Consider the following 24,274-nt stretch of genomic DNA (forward strand, 5'->3'; position numbering starts at 1 on the left):
TGTGGCTCCCCAGATGTTGTTGGACTACAACTCCCATCATCCTTCAGCTCTGGCCTTGCTAGCGAGGGGTGATGGGAGTTGTAGTTCAACAACATCTGGGGACCCACAGGTCGATAAAGGCTGCCTAAGCTGCTTCTCAGTTTTAATACTTGAGGCCGTGGACATAAAACTTACTGAACTGCAGGTGTTAATGGATGTAATGCATTCAGTAAGAAGTGGGAATGGGCAAACAGGAGTTTATCGTAATACTGTAGAGTCTAAAGACACCCCAAAGGGCATCTAGTCCAACCCCCAATGTTTAGCCAGAATCTCCTTTCTTGAATCCATCGGTCCGGGTCCTACCCTCTGGAGCAGCAGAAAACACACTTGCTCCCTCTTCCATGTGACAGCCCTTGAGATATTTGAAGATGGCTATCATATCTCCTCTTAGGTTCCTCTTATCCAGGCTAAACAAACCCAACTCCCTCAACTGTTCCTCATAAGGCTTGGTTTCCAGACCCTTGATCATCTCAGTTGCCCTACTCTGTGCACATTCCAGTTCATCAGCATCCTTCCTAAACTGCAGTGCTCAGAAATGGACACACGACTCCAGCTTAGGCTTCTCTCAATTTCTCATTTTTCCAATCTTTAAGTTCAGTTCTTCACACTTCCGCATCAGTTTGTGGATTGTTTTTTTTTTTTAAAGGTTCTTACGAAAGTTTATTCATATTTTAGTGTGGATTTCATCAAATATTCACGTGTGCATGTGGAATTTTGTGGAATTTTGTGGAATTCTATACGTTTTGGCAAAGTGATTTTCCCTAATGTAATGCATTTTTTAATGTTGTTTTCCGAAATGTATCCATTTTCATGCACACTTTACCCTGGTATAAGCATTTTTGTAAGGTAAAAGACCCCCAAAGGTGACTATGGGGTTGCGGCACTCATCTCACTTTCAGGCCAAGGGAGCCGGCGTTTGTCCACAGACAGCTTTCTGGGCCACGTGGCCATCAGGACTAAACCGCTTCAGGCAAAACGGGACACCGTGACGGAAACCAGAGTGCATGGAAACTCTGTTTCCCTTCCCGCCACAGTGGTACCTATCTATCTACTTGCACTGGCGTGCTTTCGAAGTGCTAGGTTGGCAGGAGCTGGGACAGAGCAATGGGAGCTCACCCCGTCATGGGGATTCGAACCGCCGACCTTCTGATCAGGAAGCCCAAGAGGCTCAGTGGTTTAGATCACAGTGCCATCAGCGTCCCTGTAAGCCTTTTTCTACACATTACTTGGCCAAGCACTGGCTTTATCTAGTCAGGGCTCTTTCACATTCTAATGTCACCATGGATGGAGGGGGAGAGAAGATTTTTTCCACCTCAACATTGGCTGTGGGAATAGATCTCCAGCCGAAGACATCCTCGTTTCAGGGACCTACCCATTTGCTGTAGGATCCTTGTACCTACGGGACTGCCTCTCCCGGTATGCCCCATGGAGGACCTTAAGGTCCATAAACAGCAACACCCTAGCGGTCCCGGGCCCTAAGGAAGTTAGATTAGCCTAAACCAGAGCCAGGGCCTTCTCAACACTGGCTCCAGCCTGGTGGAACGCTCTGCCTCATGAGACCAGGGCCCTGCAGGATCTGATTTCTTTCCGCAGGTCCTGTAAGACCTGGCCTTTGGCTCGGAGCCAATTTGATTCCCTCCCCCTCTTTCTTTTTTCCTTTCTCCTCCTGCGATGAGGCTGCATTTTAATATTTTAATGTTTCAAGATTTTAATGTTGTATTTTAATCTTTTAAGTTGTATTCATTCAATTTGTTTTTATTATTGCTTGTTAGCCGCCCTGAGCCCGGCCTTGGCTGGGGAGGGCGGGGTATAAATAAAAATTATTATTATTATTATTATTATTATTATTATTATTATTATTATTAGGAAGCATTTGGAACATACCTATGAGATCCTTATTGCGGCGATCCATGGAGAGGTTCCTCAGAGCGATGGACACAGCTCTCACCACTTTGTCAGAATCGGACTGGAGGAGCTCCACGAGGACCGGAAGGCCTCTCTCCTTTCGCACTGTCGCCCGGATATACGTGGACCACTGACCAGGAAGAAATGGGGCAAGGGGACACTCAAGAAATTTAGAGGGGCATCAAGTCAAAGACCCATGTTTCTATAGACATTTTTTAATTAAAAAAACAGATTTTGCGTTTTAAGAAGGTCAATCTTATGCAGCGTTTCTCAAACCTGGGTCTCTGGCTGTTTTTGGACTACAACTCCCATCACCCCTAGCTAGCAGGACCAGTGATCAGGGATGATGGGAGTTGTAGTCCAACAACAGCCAAGTCTGGATCCATTCCAGCCTGGCTTTGTCACGATCAGCGCTGTTTTCATTGCACTGCATTTCGGTTTCCATCAAATACTATGCCATTTGTCTTGCGGTCCTCTGTTTCATGTAATTTACATAACTATGCACATGATTTATGTAAGTTAATTGATTTAACTGAATTAGTGACATAATTATTTACACTCCATTCATTTCAGTGCAAAAGAAACATCATTTAAAGGGGGGGGGGAGAGACAGTAATCAATTATGTATCAGTTGCAGACTGAAAAACAACAACCGTGAATATTGATCACTGTCAAAAAGGTTCTCCACCTGAGGCATAAATGAGCCTCACAGGAAATCCGGGGCTGCGGGGAGGCCAGATCATCTTTCCAAAGCAAACCTGGGCAACAAGGTGAAACCTAAACAGATATATGCCTCTCACCGTAAAGTACTTAATGACAGTAAGGGTAGAAGAAGAACACACATCACTCACTGTCCAGTTTCCGGCACTGAGGTTCTGCAATGCTCCTGCTGCCGCTTCCAGAGTGTTGAAGTTCTGGCTTTCGGTGAGAATCGACAGATAAAGCCTCACCACTTCGGGCTGGTAGAGCAACTCGAAACCTAAAAGCAGAGAAGGCGGAAAAACCCACATTTAGATATGTAAGGCTGCTAAAGCGAGGGATGGGTGGCGCTGTGGGTTAAATCACAGAGCGTAGTACTTGCCGATCAGAAGGTCGGCGGTTCAAATCCCCACGACGGGGTGAGCTCCCGTTGCTCGGTCCCTGCTCCTGCCAACCTAGTAGTTCGAAAGCACATCAAAGTGCAAGTAGATAAATAGGTGCCACTCTGGCGGGAAGGTAAACGGCATGTCCGTACGCTGCTCTGGTTCGCCAGAAGCGGCTTAGTCATTCTGGCCACATGACCCGGAAGCTGTACGCCGGCTCCCTCGGCCCATAAAGCGAGATGAGCGCTGCAACCCCAGAGTCATCTGCGACTAGATCTAATGGACCCTTTACCTTAAAGAGAGGGAGGCCAGTTGCCTCAAAGACAACGAAAGGGTCTTGTGTCAAATTCACACCAGACTTTTTAAGCACATGTAAAGCCCCAAAGATTCCTGGGAAATGTAGTTCACCCCTGACAGAACAACAATTCCCAGGACCCTTAATAAGCCAGTTCCAACAATTCTTTTATATGATTTAAGTATGTGATGTGGATGTGACTGTCTAGTATCTGAAAGGCTAACAAATGTATTATTATTACTTTTTCCTAATCATCAGGGGTCAGCAAACTTTTTCAGCAAGGGGCCGGTCTACTTTCCCTCAGACATTGGGGGGCTGAACTATATTTTTTGGGGGGAAATGAACTAATTCTTATGCCCCACAAATAACCCAGAGATGCATTTTAAATAAAAGAACATATTCTAATTATGTAAAAACACTAGGCAGGCCCCACAAATAATAATAGTAATAATAGTAATAATAATATTTATATCCCGCCCTCCCCAGCCGAAGCTGGGCTCAGAGCGGCTAACAACAATAAAAGTAACACAGTATTCTAAAATCATTCAAATCATTCAAATTAATGGCAACCATTGGGCTAGAGTTCTATGAGGATTACCAAAGGACACATTCTACTCATGTAAAAACACGCTGATTCCCGGACCGTCCATGGGCCGGATTTAGAAGGCAATTGGGCCGCATCCGGCCACCGGGCCTTAGCTTGCCTACCCATGATTCATGAAAATAGGGACATCCCATTCCATAATGATATTTTTACAATTTATACCCCACACATCTTACTGGGCTGCCCCAGCCACCCTGGGCAGCTTCCAACATATATAAAAACATAATAAAATATTAAACATTTAAAAAAACTTCCCTATACAGGATTGCCTTCAGACGGCTCGGAGGGTCGGATAACTCCATACCCTCCAACATTTCTCTGATGAAAATAGGGCCATCCTAAGGTAAAGCGGGACATTCCAGGATCAAATAAGAAACCTGGGACGGCTTCTCCAAATCACGGATGTCCTTGGAAAATAGAGGCACTTGGGGAGTCTGGGTGCAGGGCAGGTGACTGTAACTTGCCCCAAATGGCCCCACAGTATAAATAGGGAGGGCTGGTGGGGCTAGATAGACCTGAGAGTCTGAGATCGCCCCCCCCCCCCGGTTCTAAGTGGTTTCTGTAAGACAGCACAAAATATTCATTTTAATAATCCCGATAAAAATCAAACCTTAAAAGCAAAGGGACTTAAAACATTCATCTAAAAAAGAAAAAAGGATAAAGTCAGGCGTCGTAAAACAGACAGACATAATAAAATCCCATATTAAAATTCCATGTCTGGGTCGGCTTGCCTAAACAATATAATGATGTTTTTAGGCACACTTTGCTAGATTTCTGCAGTGTAAGATTTTGATAGCAACGTTTATTATTTCTTCGGTGCCCGAGGGAGGTGCAGAAAACAAACCAGCCGGCGACACCAACAAGGTGCTGAACGAAGTGTTGGGGGGGGGCACGACAAAACACTTTAAAAAAAGAGCACTGCATACAAACAAGGGCACTGGGCCTGCAGGCTTGCAGTCTAAATAGACAGAGACACTTGTAAGCAGCAGAGTGAGGAAGCCGCTGAATTAATACCCCGCAGCATAACGTAGACCCAGCGCAGGCACCAGTCATGTGGTTGCTCCATGCAAATCTAAAGGAAGGGAATGGGTCTTAAGGAGCAGTGGCAACACCAGAGAAGGACTTCAGGGCAGATGTCCTTGGCCCCCCGCTCATCATTAGTGTCAGATGCTGGTGGTGGTTGCTCGTGAGTAACTAGGCAGGACTCCGACCTGTCTTTTACTGGTTTTATTGTGCAAACTATTTACAGTGCAGATCTACAAAGTTCATGTCTGTCTCAGTCACTTGCAGAATTCGGGAGTGGCCCCTTCCGGCTTCTCCCCCAACATAAGAACTTTGGCACCCCAAGCCTCCTACTTCCCTCCTTGCGTTTCACCCCTCTGCGCAAGCTGGGTGACGGAAGTGACATGCGTCCCTCCTGGCCAGGTGAGGCGCTGGGGCTCTCAGCAGCACCCTCAAGCCCTCTCCTTGCTTGGCTGGCCCCTTCCCTCTCTTCTCCACTGGAGGTGTGGCTTTTCCTACCGCTGGAAGAGGAGCTGCTCCTCCCTCTGTATCCCAACGGCCCCCCAGCCTCCCTCCCCTGTTCCGATGGCAGTCCCCTGACAATTAGGATCAGGAGGACTGGCTTGCCATACATCCGTACCTTGGATCTCAAACGCCTTGGCTCCTGAACAAATTGGCTCCCAAACGATCGAAACGATTGGAAGTGAGTGTTCCGGTTTTCGAGCGTTCTTTTGGAAGCCGAACGTCCGACGGGGCGTCAGTGGCTTCCGATTGGCTGCAGGAGCTTCCTGCAGCTAATAGGAAGCCACACTTTGGTTTCCAAACCTTTTGGAATTTGAACGGACTTCCGGAACGGATTCTGTTTGACTTCCAAGGTACGACTGTATTTTGAAGTAATACATATTGCTGGGACGCAGGTGGCGCTGTGGGTTAAACTACTGAGCCTAGAACTTGCCAATCAGAAGGTTGGTGGATTGAAGCCCCGCGATGGGGATTCCCGTTGACGTGAACTCCCGTTGCTCGGTCCCTTCTCCTGCCAACTTAGCAGTTCGAAAGCACGTCAAAGTGCAAGTAGATAAATAAATAGGTACCGCTCTGGAGGGAAGGTAAACAGCATTTCCGTGCGCTGCTCTGGTTCGCCAGAAGCGGCTTAGTCATGCTTGCCACATGACCCGGAAGCTGTACACCGGCTCCCTCGGTCAATAAAGCAAGATGAGCGCCGCAACCCCAGAGTCGGCCACGACTGGACCTAATGGTCAGGGGTCCCTTTACCTTTAATACATATTGCTGTAATACATATTGCTGTATTGCTTCTCACGTAGTGAGAAGTGAGAGCTGGACCATACAGAAGGCTGATTGCCAAAGAATTGATGCTTTTGAATTCTGGTGCTGGAGGAGACTCTTGAGAGTCCCATGGACTGCAAGAAGATCAAACCTATCCATTCTGAAGGAAATCAGCCCTGGGTGCTCACTGGAAGGACAGATCCTGAAGCTGAGGCTCCAATACTTTGGCCACCCCATGAGAAGAGAGGACTCCCTGGAAAAGACCCTGATGTTGGGAAAGATGGAGGGCACAAGGAGAAGGGGGCGACAGAGGACGAGATGGTTGGATAGTGTTCTTGAAGCTACCAGCATGAGTCTGACCAAAGTGTGGGAGGCAGTGGAAGACAGGAGTGCCTGGCGTGCTCTGGTCCATGGGGTCACGAAGAGTGGACATGACTAAACGACTAAACAACAACAACAACAACAACAACACATATTGCCTACAGGGGGTGCTAACATTTCATGGGCTCGTGGGCCCTTACACAAGCTGGCAAAACTGTTGACACACACCACAACCTATCATATTGGCTGCAAGAGAGGGATGTTTTCAAGTGAATTTTTCATGGCGACCAGGGGAGAGAAGCCTGTGCATTCCAGGGAAGGCCTCTGTGGGTGAAGAAGTGCCCACGGGCACCATCTTGGCAACTCCTGAATCGCCATCCAAACAGCAGGGAGCAGGACCTGCAAGACCACTGGCATGCCTCCGAATGCCAGTTTCTGTGAGCACAAGTGGCAAGTGTGCTGTTACCCTTAGTCCTTGTTTACAGGCTTAACATGGGCAAGCTTCATTAACGACGAACCCCCAAATCTGGGACCCCTTCAAAACTGGTGCCAAAGTTTTGCTGTCGGGCCCTAAGCTATAGCTTGTGTCAGGGGATGATTAGCTGCTTGTGCTTAAAATTGTGCCCCTTCAGAGTTTGTGCGGCCCCACAAACCTCTGTGTGTGACAGAGCTCCTCAGACATGTCTGCTCTAGTCACTAGTAGAGTCTGACAGTGGCTGCCTGCGGAAGCGCTTCCAGCAAAGAAGTTCCTTAACGGAAACGCGTCTCCTGGACTCACGACGTGGCAGCTTCCGGCGAAGCATGGGTCTCCCTGCAGTTGCTTCTGACACCTCCCCGCTATTTTCGCTGGATGTGTCTCTCACCCCTTTCTCTCCCCTGCTGTTTCCTGCCTGGGCTGCTGCGTCTCTCTCAGCATTACTGAGATCCTCCTCCAGAGACCCCTCGCTCCCCCTCCTTGTCCCTGCTTTAGCTGCTGACTCTCTCCCAGTCTCTGGGAGCCCTACCAACTCCCTTTCCTCTGATGTCAGTTCCCTGACATCCACCTCCCCTCCAGGGCCCCCTTCTCCCCCGCCCCTACTCTCTCCTCTGGGCGGTGAGGAGCTGAAACCCCGAAAAGAATCCTCTTCATCTTCAGACGTCTCAAACATTTCCCTCCATCGGTCTTCGTTCCGACTCGCTGAATCCTCCTCCACCTCGGAATCAGAGAACCCCTCCAACTCTTCTTCTTCGTCGGTGGTGGTGAAGTATTCCCTCCGGAACCTCGCCACTGGCTGGGGTTTACGAGGGAATCTCTGATGAAAAGTTTCAATCAAAACCTCGTCATCTACATCCTCTGCCCTGACCCAGGTGTTTTCCGACTCCGGCTCCCCTTCCCACATTACCAAATACTCTACTTGCTCTCCCTTCCACCTGGAATCGAGAATCTCCGCTACATGGTAGCTGTGTTCTTTTTCCTCCATAGCTGGTCCCCTATTGACCCTCCCCTCTCTGTCCCCTATATACGGTGACAGCAACGACCTGTGGAACACTGGGTGCAACTTCATGTGGTTCGGTAACCGGAGTCTGAAAGCCACTGGGTTGACCTGTTGCGTGACTTCAAATGGGCCCAGCCTTTTGGGTCTTAACTTCTTACAACCTCCTTTGAATGGTAACCCTTGGGTGGACAGCCACACCTGGTCCCCCACCCTAATGCTTTCCCCTTCCCTTCTGGTTTTGTCTGCCTGCCTCTTATATTCCTCCTTCGCCCTGTTTAAATTAAGTTGGAGCTGGCGATGGATCGCTTCCATTTCTTCAACGAACTGTTCTGCGGCTGGAACGCTCCAGTTCTCCCCTTCCCCCCCTGGGAAGGCTCGGGGATGACACCCGTGATTAGCCAAAAAAGGGCTCATCCCCGTGGACACGTTCTCTGCATTGTTGTAGGCAAATTCTGCCAACGCCAGCTTCTCCACCCAATCATTCTCTCTGTCATTCACATAACACCTCAAATATTGCTGGAGGACACCATTAGCTCTTTCCGCCTGCCCGTTGGTTTCTGGATGACGGGCAGTAGAGAAATTCACCTCTACATGCAATAAGCTCATGAGCTTCCTCCAGAACCTGGAAGTAAATTGTTTCCCTCGGTCAGAAACCACCCTCAAGGGGGCGCCATGCAGCCTAAACACATTTTCCACAAACAATTTAGCTGTTTCTTCCGCTGTGACCGCATGTGAGCAGGCTATAAAGTGGGCCATCTTGGTTAACAGGTCTACCACAACCATGATGGCTGTTTTCCCTTTGGACCTGGGCAGATCAGTCATGAAATCTATTGCCACTGCCTCCCATGGCCTTTCCGGCGTGGGTAGTGGTTCTAATAAACCTGCCGGTGCCCGCCTCTCCCCCTTGGCTCGTTGGCATTGGTCACACCCTCTCACATATTCCCGCACATCTTCCCTGACCTTGGGCCACCAGAATTCCCTGGTAACCAGCCACATGGTTTTGTGTTGCCCAAAATGCCCTGCTGTGGGGCTATCGTGCAGTTGCTTGAGTACCTTTTCCCTCAATTCCCCTTCAGGTATGTATAACGCTCCCTTGTAGTACAACGCCCCGTTTCTCTCCTCAAAACCCCCGGGTTTGTCTCCCTCCCTCCTGAGACCCCTGAGTTTGTCCTGGGCGTATTCATCCTGCACCGTTCCCTCTACCAGTTCCCTTTGCCCCACCAATGCCGCCCCACACACCCAGCGGTCCTCGGGAATGACATGGGTCTCTTCGGGTGCACCCTCTCCCTCCAAATATTCAGGTTTGCGTGAGAGAGCGTCCGCCCTAACGTTCTCCGGGCCTGGTACGTAACAAATCTCAAAGTTAAATTTGGAGAACTCCTGGGCCCATCTCAACTGCCGTTGGTTGAGCACTCGCGCAGTTCTCCAATACTCTAGATTCTTATGGTCCGTGCACACTTGCACCTTCTGTTGTGCACCAATTAGCAGGTGCCTCCATCTCCGGAAGGCCTCATGAATCGCAAGAAGTTCCCGGTCGTACACCGTGTAGTTCCTCTCAGATTTGTTCAGCTTTCGCGAAAAGAAGGCACACGGTCGCCACTCTGACCCCTCCTTCCCCGGCTGCAGAAGAAGCACCGCCCCTATGGCTCTGTCAGAAGCGTCTGTTTCGACCCTCAGCTTTTTTTGTAAATCCACATGTAGAAGTTGTTCATCAGAGGCGAAGGCCCTTTTCAGTTCCTCAAACGCTCGCTCCGCCTCCCCCGTCCAAACAAACTTCTTTTTACTGCTGAGACAGTCCGTGATGGGCGCCGTCATGTGGGCGAAGTTTCGGATGAACTTACGATAAAAGTTTCCAAACCCTAGGAACCTCTGCACATCCTTCTTGGTCTTGGGTGTTTTCCATTCCAGCACCGCTTGAACCTGGCCAACCCCTTGTCTGACAAGCGGTACCCCAGGAATTCCACCTCCTTAGTATGAAACTGACACTTCTCCAGTTTCACCCACAGTCTGTTGGCTTGCAGCCTGCTCAACACTTCTCTGACGTCTCTCACATGTTGCTCCTCATTCTCCGAATACACCAACACGTCATCTAAGAAGGCCACACAATTCTTGTAGAGCAAAGGCCCCAGTACGTGGTTCATGAAGGCTTGAAAACACGCGGAGCCTGTTTGTAATCCAAAAGGCATAACGAGGTATTCAAATGCCCCCAAAGGGGTGAACATGGTGGTCTTCCATTCATCCCCTTTCCTTATACGTATCAGGTTGTACGCCCCCCTTAGGTCCAGCTTTGTAAAAATCTTTCCTTTTCGCACCCTGGTCAAAATATCATCAATCCTGGGCATAGGAAAAGCCGCCGGCTCTGTCACTGCATTTAACCGCCGAAAGTCACATACCAGCCTCGGCTTGTCCGTGTTTTTTTTATCCACAAAAAACACTGGGCTACCCCCCGCTGCCTTGGACTCTCTGATGAAGCCTCTCTTCAGGTTCTTGTCAATGAACGCTCGCAACTCCTGCATTTCCCTGTCTGACATGGCATACAACTTGCCTACAGGAAGCTGTGCTCCAGGGAGTAAATTGATCTGGCAATCAAAGGGCCTATGCGGGGGTAGTTGGTCAGCTTCCTTCTCGCTGAACACGTCGCTGAGATCAGCATACTGTGGTGGCACCTTCCCCTTCCCCATTACTTCAGTCCCTGCCAGGGTGGCTTGGGCCCCTGCTGACCCCTTTTCCCCCCTGCAGTGTTCTAAGCAATGTGCTGAACCGAAGGAAACCACTCTTTGATGCCAGCCCACCAGCGGATCATGTAAGGCTAGCCAGCTCATTCCCAAAATAATGGGAGCGCCTCCCAAGGTGGCCACATTAAACGCTATCAGTTCTGTGTGCCTTGCCACCCTCATTATCATTGGGACGGTCTGCAAGCTAACTCCTCCTCCCAACAGTTCCCTGCCATCGATCGTGGTCACCTGCAGGGGGTTGCTTAAAGGGATAGTCTGTATCTGATGTTCAGCAGCAAACTCCTTGCTCATAAAATTGCAGGAGCTGCCTGAGTCCAACAGCGCCTTTATTTTTAGGGGGTGTCCATTTTGCAGCTCTAGCGACACTTCAATCACTAGAGCAGGTCGAGGAGCTTCTGGCACGGGCACTTTCACTGCTCTTTGGCCTGGCTGCAGTGCCCTGACGTTGGCAACCAGGCGTTGGCTTTTACCTGCTCCGTTTCTCCCTGCTCTCCCCCCTCAACTGCTCCCACCATCCCTTGCCATTCCTTCCTCTGGGGGCAGACTCTGGCAAAGTGGCCTGGCTGTTGGCAGAGATAGCATTTCCGGGCTCCCTTTCCCTCCTTCTTCGCCCCCTCACTGGGCTTTGAAACTGCGCGCGCGCGGGCTGTTCCGATTTCCATCGGCTCTGCCGGCGGGAAAGCTGGCTCAGGAATGTCTGGAATGCGTAACTCCTTCCAACGTTCCCCTCTCCCTTCCCGCCTCTCCAAGGCTCTTGCCTCCTGGCGCGCTCCAATGGTCAGCGCAGATTTGGTCAGCTGATCCATAGACACCGCCCTGGGGCTCCTGGACAGCTCGTCTTTCACAGCCGAAGAAAGACCTTCTTCAAATAGCATCTGAATGGGTGCTGCCGATAAGTCCCACCCCAATCTGTGAATCAGCATGGTAAATTCAGTCCAGTACTCACGGACAGATCTGCTTCCCTGCTTGCAAGCCATTAGCTGTCTGCGCACCACCCCTTCCTCAATATCGCTGGAAAACATGATATCCATTGCACGAAAGAATTTCATAGTGTCCTTTAGGATATCGTTGTGCGTTGCCATCAGGGGTCGAACCCAGTCCCGCGCCCCCTTCTCAAGATGCCCAATTACGAAAGCAACTCGCGATTCCTCATCAGGGAACTCATCAAACTGCACATTCAGGGCATATTGCATCTCGGTCCTAAAGGCATGGTAATCCTTGGGGTCCCCCCCAAACTTCTGCACCAATCCTGGTACCTTTCTGGGGAACTGAGTGGTTCTCCCCTTTTTGTCAGCATCCTGAGCCCTTCTCTCCTCGAGCCTCGCCGTCTGCAGCGCAAGTTGGACCTCCAGAGCTTGATACCTTTCTTCCAAGCTTGGACCAGCTCCAACCCCTGCCTCTCCGGTTCCGGCTGGGTTGCTCATGATGCTTTCTCCTGCACAGGCAGCGTACAAAGACTGTCAGACTGCTGTGAGGGGATGATTAGCTGCTTGTGCTTAAAATTGTGCCCCTTCAGAGTTTGTGCGGCCCCACAAACCTCTGTGTGTGACAGAGCTCCTCAGACATGTCTGCTCTAGTCACTAGTAGAGTCTGACAGTGGCTGCCTGCGGAAGCGCTTCCAGCAAAGAAGTTCCTTAACGGAAACGCGTCTCCTGGACTCACGACGTGGCAGCTTCCGGCGAAGCATGGGTCTCCCTGCAGTTGCTTCTGACACCTCCCCGCTATTTTCGCTGGATGTGTCTCTCACCCCTTTCTCTCCCCTGCTGTTTCCTGCCTGGGCTGCTGCGTCTCTCTCAGCATTACTGAGATCCTCCTCCAGAGACCCCTCGCTCCCCCTCCTTGTCCCTGCTTTAGCTGCTGACTCTCTCCCAGTCTCTGGGAGCCCTACCAACTCCCTTTCCTCTGATGTCAGTTCCCTGACAGCTTGTTTAGCTTATACGTAGATCCGGCACTGCAAATAACCCAAACACCATGAACCTTCTGCTTGTTTCTTTTACACAGAGAAGCTTCCAGAAGCTTCCAGAACCTTCTGGAATTACCGTATTTTTTGCTCCATAACACTCACTTTTTTCCTCCTAGAAAGTAAGGGGAAATGTCTGTGCGTGTTATGGAGGGAATGCCTACGGGTGGCGGAGGGGGGGTCTGCTGCAGTCATGAGCAGAGGATCCATGGTTCCCCTTCCTTCCCTCCTCTGTGGCTCGCTTTGAAACAGCAAAGCGGGAGAAGAGCCACTGAGTGGGGAGAAGAGAGGGACAGAGAGCCTGGTTACAAAGCACGGATCCACATAGATCCTCAGGATTTTTGCACTGGGTCACCCCAAATTCACCATCAGATCACATAGCATGTCCATGGCTACAGCTTGCACCAAAAAAATCACGCACCCACTGTTGCCTGGGGCCGCAGTGGTGCAAAAACGCGGTTACAAAGCATGGATCCACATGGATCCTCAGGATTTTTGCATTGGGCTACCCCAAACTCACTGTCAGATCACATGTCTGTGGCCACAGCATGAACCACAAAAATCATACATCCACTGTTTTGTTTAGAATATTTTTTTTTCTTCTTTTCCTCCTCTAAAAACTATGTGCGTGTTATGGTCAGGTGCGTGTTATAGAGCGAAAAATACGGTAATTAGAATAGGAAAGAACTCAACACATCAGATCAATGCTTTCTGCACTAAGAAATGCAAACTGACATACTGCCCCAATGAAAAGGATCGTGTGAGAGAAGAACATGACCAGCAATCATCTACCCCAGTCCCCATTCCAGCCCTGAAAAAGCAATTTCTTGCTGACGCTATACCAGTAGACGTGCTGATTCAAATACCCCTTTTGGACGCATCACAACAGATCCCAAACCTAACCAAAGACATGGGCACATACATACACCGACTTCTCCGGCGCCATCAATCCAGCTGCCCCATTTGCGGAAGGGATTTTTATTTCATTATTGCAATGGTTCTTCCAGCTGTGTGTGGCGCCGTCAAACCCTTCCTTGAAGTACCTTCAGCCACAGATCCTTGCAAGGCACAGCTGTTCTGGCTCCCATTAAGCACCTGCTTCTCTCCTTAAACCCATTTTCTTAATTTCAAAATCATCTTAATTATTTCCCCCCCTGCCATACTCGCTACTTTTTGCGTAATATATGGCTAATTGTCTGCCGCCGCTTTCTGTTTCGTGTCTCTCTCTTTTTTTTAACGCGCCATGGAATTTTGAAGAGACGAAAAGGTCAATCAATGCCGCTAATGAGCCAATGAGACCAAAAAAGAAGAAAAAAAGAAGAAAAAGAAATCAACAAAATGCTAATTGCTCTGTTGCTTGGTCTGTTGCGGCAATTAAAATACAGGCAGGTCTGGTGCATGTAAAGTATCTCACAGGACACAAGTCTAGCAACCATAACTGCTAGGGCTAATAATAATAATAATAATAATAATAATAAATTGGCTACTAGAATTATGAGCAGTAACAGAATGCTAATTGTAAGTGATATATAAATATCTTGAATACTAGTACTACTACAGTGGTGCCCCGCAAGACGAATGCCTCGCAAGACGGAAAACTCGCTAGACGAAAGAGTTTTCCGTTTTGGAGGTGCTTCGCAAAACGAATCTCCTATGGGCTTGCTTCGCAAGATGACAATGTCTTGCGAGTTCCTGCTGGTTTTTTCCCCTCCCCCCCACTTTTTCTAAGCCGCTAAGCCGCTTATCAGCTGATCCGATCAGCAGATAAGCTGCTAAAAGCCGCTAATAGCGCTAATCCACTAATCCTTCAATGGGCTTGCTTCGCAAGACGAAAAAACCGCTAGACGAAGAGAATCACAGAACGGATTCTTTTCGTCTTGCGAGGCACCACTGTACTAATAACCTGCTACTACACTGCCTTGAAAACCGCCTTGAAAACCGCCTTGTTATCCTCAGATGAAGGGTGGTATATAAATTTAATAAATAATAATAATAATGATAATAATAATGATGATGATAATAATGATAATGATAATGATAATAATAAAGCACCCAAGATTTTGAAAGCACCATGTAACAACAACAACAACAACAACAACAACAACAACAATCTTTTATTGCATTTCTATCTCATTTTCCCTCCAAGGTGGATTACTGACATCTTGTCCTGTGCTGGCAGTGATTTTTTTTGGGGGGGTGAGGGGGGGAAATGAGTGAGGATCTGGCTTACCACTAATTTTAAGCGTACATGATCAGCCCAATTGATTTTGGACTCTTATAAGAACGGTAGACAGCCAACTGATCAGGTTATGGGGCTAATCTGAGCCCACCTTTGCCATGGCTGAACTCCTGAAAAGGTTGTCTTTTTTTCCCCCCAAGAAGGATTCCTAAGCCTTTAAGAGATAAGTGAAGACTGGACAAAGGAGAAAAAAATGAAAACGAGGAATGGGCAATTCAGTAAAAAAGTAAAAATAAATAAAAAGGGGCCCCATATTGAAAGCTGGGGCTGACAGGTGGGCCTCAGGTCTGATATGGTTAACGGCACATGCCCCAAAGTTTCGCAGCTTGATGATTATCCATTTTTACAAAAACACTGTGTCTGCCTAGTAATGCCTCTTCCACATTTTTGCTCTACTTTGCTTTCGAAATTGTTTTGCGGGTCTTCGGACCGTAATAAAGAATGTCTGTTTGTTTTATTATTAAGGTTTATAGTTCAAACTCGGACTGAATAGATACCAAAGGACAACCACCAGATGGCAGTCACGGAATCCAAAAGCAGAGATGCCTGTTCTTTCTGCAAGGTCACACATATATTAAAAGAGTAGCATGTTTTGCGAAGAGAAGGTACGGTTGCCATATTTCAAAAAGTAAATTTTTGGGGGAGGGAGTCCAACGTTTTGGGCTCTTTTTTTTTTCAAAATCTCCCAAAAAAGGGAAGTTTTTTGAACCCATTTTTAAAGGGAAATCACAAAAAAATTGACACTTCCAATATGGGCTTCCATACGCCTGGGTTTCCTCAGACATTATAGCCGCTTTTCGAAAATTCTGCATGGACACCATTTGCAACAGACGAATGTCTGGGAAATTCTAGACATAAGGCAGCCCTAAGAGAAGGCAAACCCTAAGCAGGTAGAAAAATGTGAGTTGAAAAGCAAAAGAACATCCCATTTTATTAAATTCAACATCAACAAAAACCACAAACACAGTGGCGTAGCGTGGGTTGTCAGCACCCGGGGCAAGGCAAGTAATTTGCGCCCCCTAACCCATGGATTTGCACCCCCTAACCCGTGGATTTGCGCCCCCTAACCCTAACCCCCAGATGTTGCGCCCGGTGCGGCCGACCCCCCCTGCACCCCCACGCTACGCCACTGCACAAACATGAAGGAAAACGTAGCCGATTTTGGACGCTTGTTTTTCCCCAGGTGAAGCACTAGCAACATCAGTTGCAAAGAGGGATATATTTCACTATTCTGCAAATTGGAAAGAGATGTAAACTAGTGTTCATGGGGGGATTAGTGGTTTGTTTTCTTGGTTATTGTGCTATGTATTTTGGGTTTTTATGTTGTAAACCGCCCTGTGATTTTTGAATGGAAAGCGATACATAATTTTAATAAATAATAATAATACAACAACCGTATCTTGGTTTTCCAACAGCTTAGTTCTCGAATGTTTTGGCTCCTGAACGCCGCAAACCCGGAATTGACTGTTCCGGTTTGCGAACTATTTTTGGAGGCCGAACGTCCGACGGGGCTTCCGATTGGCTGAGCTTCCTGCAGCCAATCAGAAGCCACACTTTGTTTTCCGAACGTTTTGGAAGTCGAACGGACTTCCGGAACGGATTCCGTTCTACTTCCAAGGTACGACTGTAATAGAAAGTGTTTTAAAGCAGGAGCCGGGCCCTTTCCAAAGATGCAAATGGCACAAAAGCTTCCCCCTGACCAACAAAAAATGTGCAGATTTGCTCTATAAGAGTCCTGCCTACTAGCGCAAGACACCTTTAATACAAAACTAACAACAGCCTTGCTACTCCTGGTCGGTATCCTGCACTTCCGCACCGCCTCGTCTGCCAGCAATCAGAATGTTGAGATAAAACGGAATTTGGGGGACGTGATGGTGGGGTCTTCAAGAAAGTGAGCAGAGATTTTTTTCCTTCAAGTTAATTGGTGGTAGGCAGACCCAGCAGCAAAGAGCTCAGAACGATGGATAGGAAAGGTGGCTTAGTTAGAACACAGAAAATCACAAAGAAAAGTAGACCAGAGACCTCTTTCAAGGAACAGGCTATATTGTGTTGAATTTCCTCTCACTGCCCCCGTTTTCCTTGCTAATTGTAAGTAAATTCAACACGGGAAATTCAGCACAAGAAGTAAACAAGGAATGGTCAATAATTAAGGAATATCTCAAAGGGTACTGTGATAATAAATGGGTATAGTTGGAAGTTTCTTTTCTTTACTCATTCAAACAGTGGCTATCATTATGTCTTTGCCTTTATTCACACTTTCATTCTTCTTCTTTCTCTTTGTTTTTTCTTTTTTCTGTTCTGTTCTTTTCATAATTATATTCTCTATAATCTTTATAACATGTTATTTGGTTGGTATTCCATGTATTTTAAGAATCTGTTTGTCTAATAACATTTTCAATTAAAAAAGAAAAAAAATCAAGGAACAGGCTATATTAGCTCCACCCCCACCCCAAAAAGTCCACCCCGGCTGTTGTATGGCAGCTCACAAGAAAATAGACATTTTCTTCTACTAGGCCTCCAAGATTTGTCTCTGTCGTTGGATTCCTTCAAGTACTGCAGAGGAGAAGTTAATCGGTTCCCGCACGCTGGCGTTCCCAGCTCCTAAAACATTTTACTTATTCAGCTGCAGTGACAAATTATTCCAATTCAAAGCTAGATGGCCGGTGGGACAGAGGAAGAAGCGGACAGGCCAGACACGAAATTCCCGGGCGCATTTCCTTTTAAGAACCAACAATGGCAACCAAGAACCTTGAAAGGTACACCAGAGGGTCAGAGTTTTTAAGTGGTTCAGTACAGTCGTACCTCGAAAGTCGAACAGAATCCGCTCCGGAAGACCGTTCGACTTTTGAAACGTTCGACTTCCAAAGTGTGGCTTCTGATTGGCTGCAGGAAGCTCCTGCAGCCAATCGGAAGCTGAGGAAGCCTGTCGGACGGTCAGCTTCCAAAAGAATGATCGAAAACCGGAACACTCATTTCTGGTTTTCGATTGTTCGGGAGCCAGAACGTTCGACTCCCAAGGCATTCGGGAGCCGAGGTATGACTGTACCTTGGAAGTCATTCTTAGCCATGTGAATTCTAAGCCAGTTAAAGAATGATAGCAATACAAAATAACAGTAGAGCTATACGAACTCTCGATACGAACTGACCTGATCCGTACAGTGGTACCTCAGGTTACATACGCTTCAGGTTACGGACTCTGCTAACCCAGAAATAGTGCTTCAGGTTAATAACTTTGCTTCAGGATGAGAACAGAAATCGTGCTCCGGTGGCGCAGCGGCAGCAGCAGGAGGCCCCATTAGCTAAAGTGGTGCTTCAGGTTAAGAACAGTTTCAGGTTAAGTACAGACCTCCGGAACGAATTAAATACATAACCTGAGATACCACTGTACTTGCATTTGGCACCAAATTTAAAAGCAAGCACCTCTTCCTGCAAGGACTCACTCAAATTAGGATCATCATCACCCATCATCATTATTCTTATTACTATTACCACCATTTGTATCACACCGCTCCTCTGAATAGCCCAAGGAGCCTTACATAGATCGCCTCCTCCCCATTTTATCCTCACAGCATCGTGAGGGAGGTTAGGCTGAGAAGAAGTGACTAGCTCAAGGTCACCCAATGGCAGCCATGGCTGAATGTGGATTTGAACTCGGGTTCCTCCCAGTTCCTAGTCCAACACTCCAAACCCTCTATCACATTGACTGCCACCTCTAGCTGGGAGCTCCTGAGTGGAACCAATCCCAACAGTGGGAGGAAGGTGAGCATGGCTGGAGAAGAAGAAGAAGAAGAAGAAGAAGAAGAAGAAGAGGAGGAGGAGGAGGAGTAGTTTGCATTCGATATCCCGCTTTATCACTACCCGAAGGAGTCTCAAAGCGGCTAACATCCTCCTTTCCCTTCCTCCCCCACAACAAATACTCTGTGAGGTGAGTGGGGCTGAGAGACTGCAAAGAAGTGTGACTGGCCCAAGGTCACCCAGCAGCTGCATGTGGAGGAGCGGAGACGCGAACCCGGTTCCCCAGATTACGAGTCCACCGCTCTTAACCACTACACCACACTGACTCTCACTGGAGGAAAACCAGCCTCGCAAGATCCTTGGCAGACAAAACTTATGACTTCTGGCAGTGCAGACTTGGGGCTCTCAAATTTCAGTGGCGCCCTGTGCGACACTAAAATTTGATGCCCCCCACCTCTTTCGGCCCATTCTAGATCATTGTTTTGGTGCCCCTGCAGCAGAACCTGCTTCCAGTGTGGCTGAACTGGTCACGCTACCCTAAAACTGCCTCTGCCTCTGGTCTAATTTGGCCTGCAGGCTAAAGGTTCCCTCTTCCTGGTCTATGCACTTCTAGACGTAGCAGACTGGTCTCTGTGAAATAAGACCCATAGCCTTTCTGAAGACCGCACAGGAGGTAAAATGCTAATGGCCATCTCCTTACAAGAGAGCGCTAAGCTAACTCAGAGCGAAGGAAATGCTTCTTGCCCTCCCTCTGAATAGGCGGATGTTTTTATCTCAGTCCACAACTCCCTCCTGGGAGGTGGAAGGAAGCAAATGTCATGGAAGGCAAATTGTTTCACAAAGCTCACCCCCTCCTTTTCAGCTCAAGCATACAAAAAACAAAAACCTTTCATTTTTAGCGAGAAAACATAAACTGAAATGGCCCGGATGCCAGGAGACTGGCAGAAATCCTGCTGTTTTTAATTCTTTTTCAAGCACTGGGTTGTGGGAGACCCGTGGTTCTGCTTGCAGGAAGAAAGGAATACAGGAGTTTGCCCTGTCTTACTACACGCATAGCTGTCAACCGTCCCTTATTTGGTGGGAAAGTCCCTTATCCCAGTGCCATGTCCCGCTGCTGTCCCTTATTGATTATGTCCCTTAAATTTCCCGGGTTTCAAAGGAAGCAACTCCTCTCCCTCCCTGCCGGCCTGGGAGGCTCCAACTGTGTTGCTTGGCTGCGTTGCTCACCCAATAAGGAGTCTAAGAACGACTGGGGGGTGGAGCTTGCATGCCTTGTGCCAATCAATTCGGCCGCGTTGCCTGGGGACTCGCCTTTGCTCAGCGCTTCCCAGCGGAGAGGTGACGGTGGTTTTCCTTGCTGCATCCCCTTTGCTGGGTTGCTGCGCTGTGGGAACCACCACTTGAGGCTTCGTTTGGCTGCTGGCTGGGCTTTCTGCCTTTGGCTCGGAGGGGCTCAGAAAGTGAGCATACCTGTGCTTGGAAAATCCCTTATTTTGGCTGCTGGTCCCTTATTTTCAAATCTGTAAGTTGACAGCTATGTACACATGACTTAGAATACCCTCCACCCTTGCTACTTGACGCTGCTAGTTAGCCAGAATCTCCACCCCAAGTCTCTTCCCGAAGTCAAAGCTTCCTTTCTGGGCTCTTCCCAGCTCGCGAAAAGCTGTCGCCTGTCTTCGGCGGAAGCAGAAGGACTTCTAAATCCCTCTTGGCTGCATCCGCCGCAATGCTGTCAGGGAAACTATTCATACAGCTCTGAAATAACAGGAGCAAAAAAAAAAAAAAGTATTTTTTTTTTTTTAAAAACCACCCTCTCCTGATCCTCTCGAATTTGTTGTCAGGTCAGCGCCAAAGAAGGGAGAATACAAGCTGCTTGTCAGGCTCTCTGAGCGCAACAGGTGTCTCCAGCTCCCTCCTCCTTCAAAGGATGCAGATCAAAGAGAAAGCCTCTGCGATGGAAGCAAAGAGAAGGGCTTATGGAGGGAAGGAGTCTTTGCAGAGATAAGTCCTCTCATCTCCAGGTGAATGATGAAAGCACTTGCTTAATGTGTCCACAATCCAGCCTTCCCTGCCGTGCAAGATTCGTGCTTCTTGCTTCTCCGAAGTTTGGCATGGGGTTTAAGAAAGGTGCCTGGGTATCACCTGTAATTCTGATATAGTAGTAGTAGTAGCATCAGTAATAGTAATGACAACATCTGCATGGTGCTTTTGAGAGTCCAAAGCACTTCAAATTAAGGTTCAGCCATTCTGTTCAGGGGACATTTGGCTCAACAACTCTAATGGGCTGTCCCATGGAAAATGGAGCAAGCCTTGTACAGTAGGTTAGTTTCTACAAAACAATGTGGACTAAGGATGCTTAGGGGATACAGGATGCTGACAGGAGGGGCCGGGCAAAAAAAATATAAATGGGCAAAATTCACCCAATGAACCTGCTGGTGGAAATGCTCTCCAGGCCTGTGATTCCCAGCAACCGGTGTGCTCAGAGGCACACTGTCTTCGACATGTCCAGGTGCTTAAATTGACACCGGCTATTGCATAACAAGTAGGCGTGGGTGACGCTGTGGTCTAAACCACTGAGCCCCTTGGGCTTGCTGATCACTCTGTCATGAAGTGAGCTCCCGTTGCTCCATCCCAGCTCCTGCTAACCTAGCAGCTCGAAAGCATACCAGTGCAAACAGATAAATAGGTACCACTGCAGCGGGAAGGTAAATAGCGTTTGTGTGCACTCTGGTTTCTGTCAGGGTGTTCCGTTGTGCCAGAAGCAGTTTAGTCATGTGGGCCACATGACCTGGAATAATAATAATAATAATAATAATAATAATAATAATAATAATAATAATTTATTATTTATACCCCGCCCATCTGGCTGGGTTTCCCCAGCCACTCTGGTTGGCTTCCAACAAAACACTAAAATACAATAACCTATTAAACATTAAAAGCTTCCCTAAACAGGGCTGCCTTCAGATGGCTTCTAAAAGTTTGGTAGTTATTTTTCTCTTTGACATCTGGTGGGAGGGTGTTCCACAGGGCAGGTGCCACTACTGGAAAACTGTCTGTGGACAAACGCCGGCTCCCTTGGCCTGAAAGTGAGATGAGCTCCACAACTCCATAGTCACTTTTGACTGGACTTAACCGCCCAGGGCTTCTTTACCTTTTTACTGCCTTTTACATGTCTTGGTGATTAAATCGACACCGGCTATTGTATAACAAGCGACTGCAACACAGAACAGAGAGAATGCAGCCTTCCTCAGTACAGTGGTACCTTGGTTTACGAACTTAATCCATTCCTGAAATCATTCTTAAACCAAATCCACTCTTAAACCGAGGCGTGCTTTCCCTAATGAGGCCTCCTGTCGCCGGTGCCCTTCCACCGTTTAGCTTCCGTTCGTAGACTGAGGTAAAGTTCGCAAACCGGAACACTACATCCGGTATTGCGGAGTTCGTCAACCGAATACAGTCATACCTCGTGTTGCATTTGCTTCATGATACGTTTTTTCAGGTTGCGTCCCGCGGCGACCCGGATGTACTGGAAAGGGTTACTTTCGGGTTTTCTCCGCTCGCGCATGCGCACACAAAATGATATCACGCGCATGCGCAGACGCGACAAATCGCGACCCGCGCACGCACAGACGTGGGTTGTGTTCTGCTCATGTTGTGAACGGGACTCCGGAACGGATCCCGTTCGCAACCAGAGGTACCACTGTAGTTCGTAAACAGGGCTGTTTGTAAACCGAGGTACCACTGTACGAAACAATCTGCAGCAACTGTTGCCCGTTGGGATTCATGGGCCAGTATGCAGAGAGACCAGCAGTAGTTGGAGCTGCAACCAATCACAGGCAGAGCAAGCTAGTTTTGTCCCACCCTCCTGAGTTTTGCTAGGGGAAAACTGAGGCTAAGCTGGAGGAGGTTAACAGGCAGTTCCACTCATGTCCCCCCCTTCTGGATGCTTGTAAGTGTGCAGGCAGATGGGGCTGGCTGAGGTTGTTGAGGAAGTCCTCCATTTGCCCAAATGGACCAGACTTCGCCGGTAGTCCTGGGTTTGTGGGTGTGCCAATTTGAAGTTTTTTCTCTTACTCTCGCAGCACCAGAAGTCACGGACGTCCTGTGAAGGAAGGACTAAGCCAGGTAATAGAAAGCACTTCTTCAAGCGAAGCATAGTCACCGTATTTTTCGCTCCATAAGACGCACTTTTTTCCTCCTAGAAAGTAAGGGGAAATGTGTGTGCGTCTTATGGAAGAAGTGCAGGCTGTGCAGCTATCGCTGAAGCCGGCAGAGCAAGAGCTGCGCAGCGCCTTTTGTTCTGCTGGCTTTCCAGCAAAGCGGGAGGAGGAATGGAAGGGAGCCCTTACAGAGCCCCTTCCGTCCCTCATCCTGTTTCGCTGGGAAGCCAGCAGAGCAAAAGCCGTTGCGCAGCTATCGCTCTTGCTCTGCTGGGTTCAGCAGAGCACCGCAGCTTGCTCTGGCTTTTCCGGGAGGTGGGAGAAGGGACGGAGGACAGCCCGTCAGTCCCTTCTCCCACCTCCCGCAAAAGCCAGCAAGAGCCGCTCTATCTTTAAAGAGCGAGCGTATCCGCGGCACTTGCTGGCTTTTCTTGCTTTCCTCTAAAAACTAGGTGCGTCTTATGGACGGGTGCGTCTTATAGAGCAAAAAATACGGTAATCTATGGAACTCTCTCCAGCAGGAGGCCACCAATTTGGGTGGCTTTAAAAGAGGACCGGACAGATTAATGGAAGGACGAGGCTATCGGTGGCTATTAGCCACGATGACTACGCTCTCCCTCCACGGTTGCAGGCAGTAATGCTTCTGAACACCAGTAGCAAGAAATTGCCGGAGAGTGCGCTTGTGCACTAATCTTGCTTGCGTACTTCCCACAGGCATCGAGTTGGCCACTGTGAGGGCAGGACGCTGAAATAGATGGGTCATTGACCTGAGCGAGTACTTGGAACTTGCTAAGCTAACCGAAGCCTTAAGAAATAAGTCTAACAAAACTACCCGGAAGGAATAGGAATGCCTAAATACTTATTTAATCAAATCAAAGCTCAACAACCAGGATTTGGCTGTGTTTAGAATAAACCAGTAAGTGAGGATATGACTCCTCATACCAAGATGAGGAATATAATAAAATGTCTTAGTCACAGGAAATGAACTGCTGTGTGATTGACGGAAGTCAAAAACAAAATAATAATAATAATAATAATAATAATAATAATAATAAGCAAATGGAATCCATCCCAGAAAAGCCAGTACCTCAGCAGAGAAATGGCACCCTGGGATGTCTTTCCTAGTTTACTTTGCTTTTTATATTCTTTGAATTTGTTCCATTTTCATTTCATATTTATTTTTGTACCTGTTTTGTTTTTGTTTGTATGTAGGGGTGTGTGTATGTTTCTTCTCTTCTCTTTTTTTGTCTTTATTTTTGCCAGATGTATGTATGCTTTGCCCTTGTTTTGTATTTGCATAATAAATCAATAAAATAATAATAATAGATGGGCCATTGGCCTAACCCAGCAAACTCTTCTTATGTTCTTCCTATGGAGAACAAAAGTCTTGCAGTCTGTTTCTGTCTGCGGAGAACTTAATGAAATTAAGAATGCGGTG

The 24,274-nt window shown here is 48.0% G+C and overlaps 1 protein-coding gene and 1 long non-coding RNA gene across 15 annotated transcripts in view; one reads left to right on the plus strand and one right to left on the minus strand.

The window, feature by feature from the left end:
- Window positions 1–24,274, plus strand: part of LOC309521177 — a 325,245-nt gene that overhangs the window by 38,671 nt on the left and 262,300 nt on the right. The window contains exon 3 of one of the 2 annotated variants that reach the window (XR_014214527.1): window positions 22,883–22,910. The exons of the other annotated variant lie outside the window; for it this stretch is intronic. This is a non-coding gene — a long non-coding RNA (uncharacterized lncRNA). Of the gene's footprint in view, window positions 1–22,882; window positions 22,911–24,274 lie in introns of those variants that run through there. 2 annotated transcript variants of the gene reach the window in all.
- ARVCF (ARVCF delta catenin family member) overlaps window positions 1–24,274 on the minus strand; it is a 605,652-nt gene that overhangs the window by 27,133 nt on the left and 554,245 nt on the right. For 9 of the 13 annotated variants that reach the window (XM_082203073.1, XM_082203066.1, XM_082203061.1 and 6 more), the window contains 2 exons: window positions 2,787–2,923; window positions 1,924–2,074 (listed from right to left, as the gene is read on the minus strand). In XM_082203073.1, coding sequence (XP_082059199.1) covers window positions 1,924–2,074; window positions 2,787–2,923 — 288 coding nt within the window. The remainder of the gene's footprint in view (window positions 1–1,923; window positions 2,075–2,786; window positions 2,924–24,274) is intronic. The other 4 variants (XM_082203069.1, XM_082203071.1, XM_082203068.1 and 1 more) reach the window with 1 other exon arrangement.

Source organism: Podarcis vaucheri, assembly GCF_965113315.1.
Source record: "Podarcis vaucheri genome assembly, chromosome: 16".
Lineage (NCBI taxonomy): Eukaryota > Metazoa > Chordata > Lepidosauria > Squamata > Lacertidae > Podarcis > Podarcis vaucheri.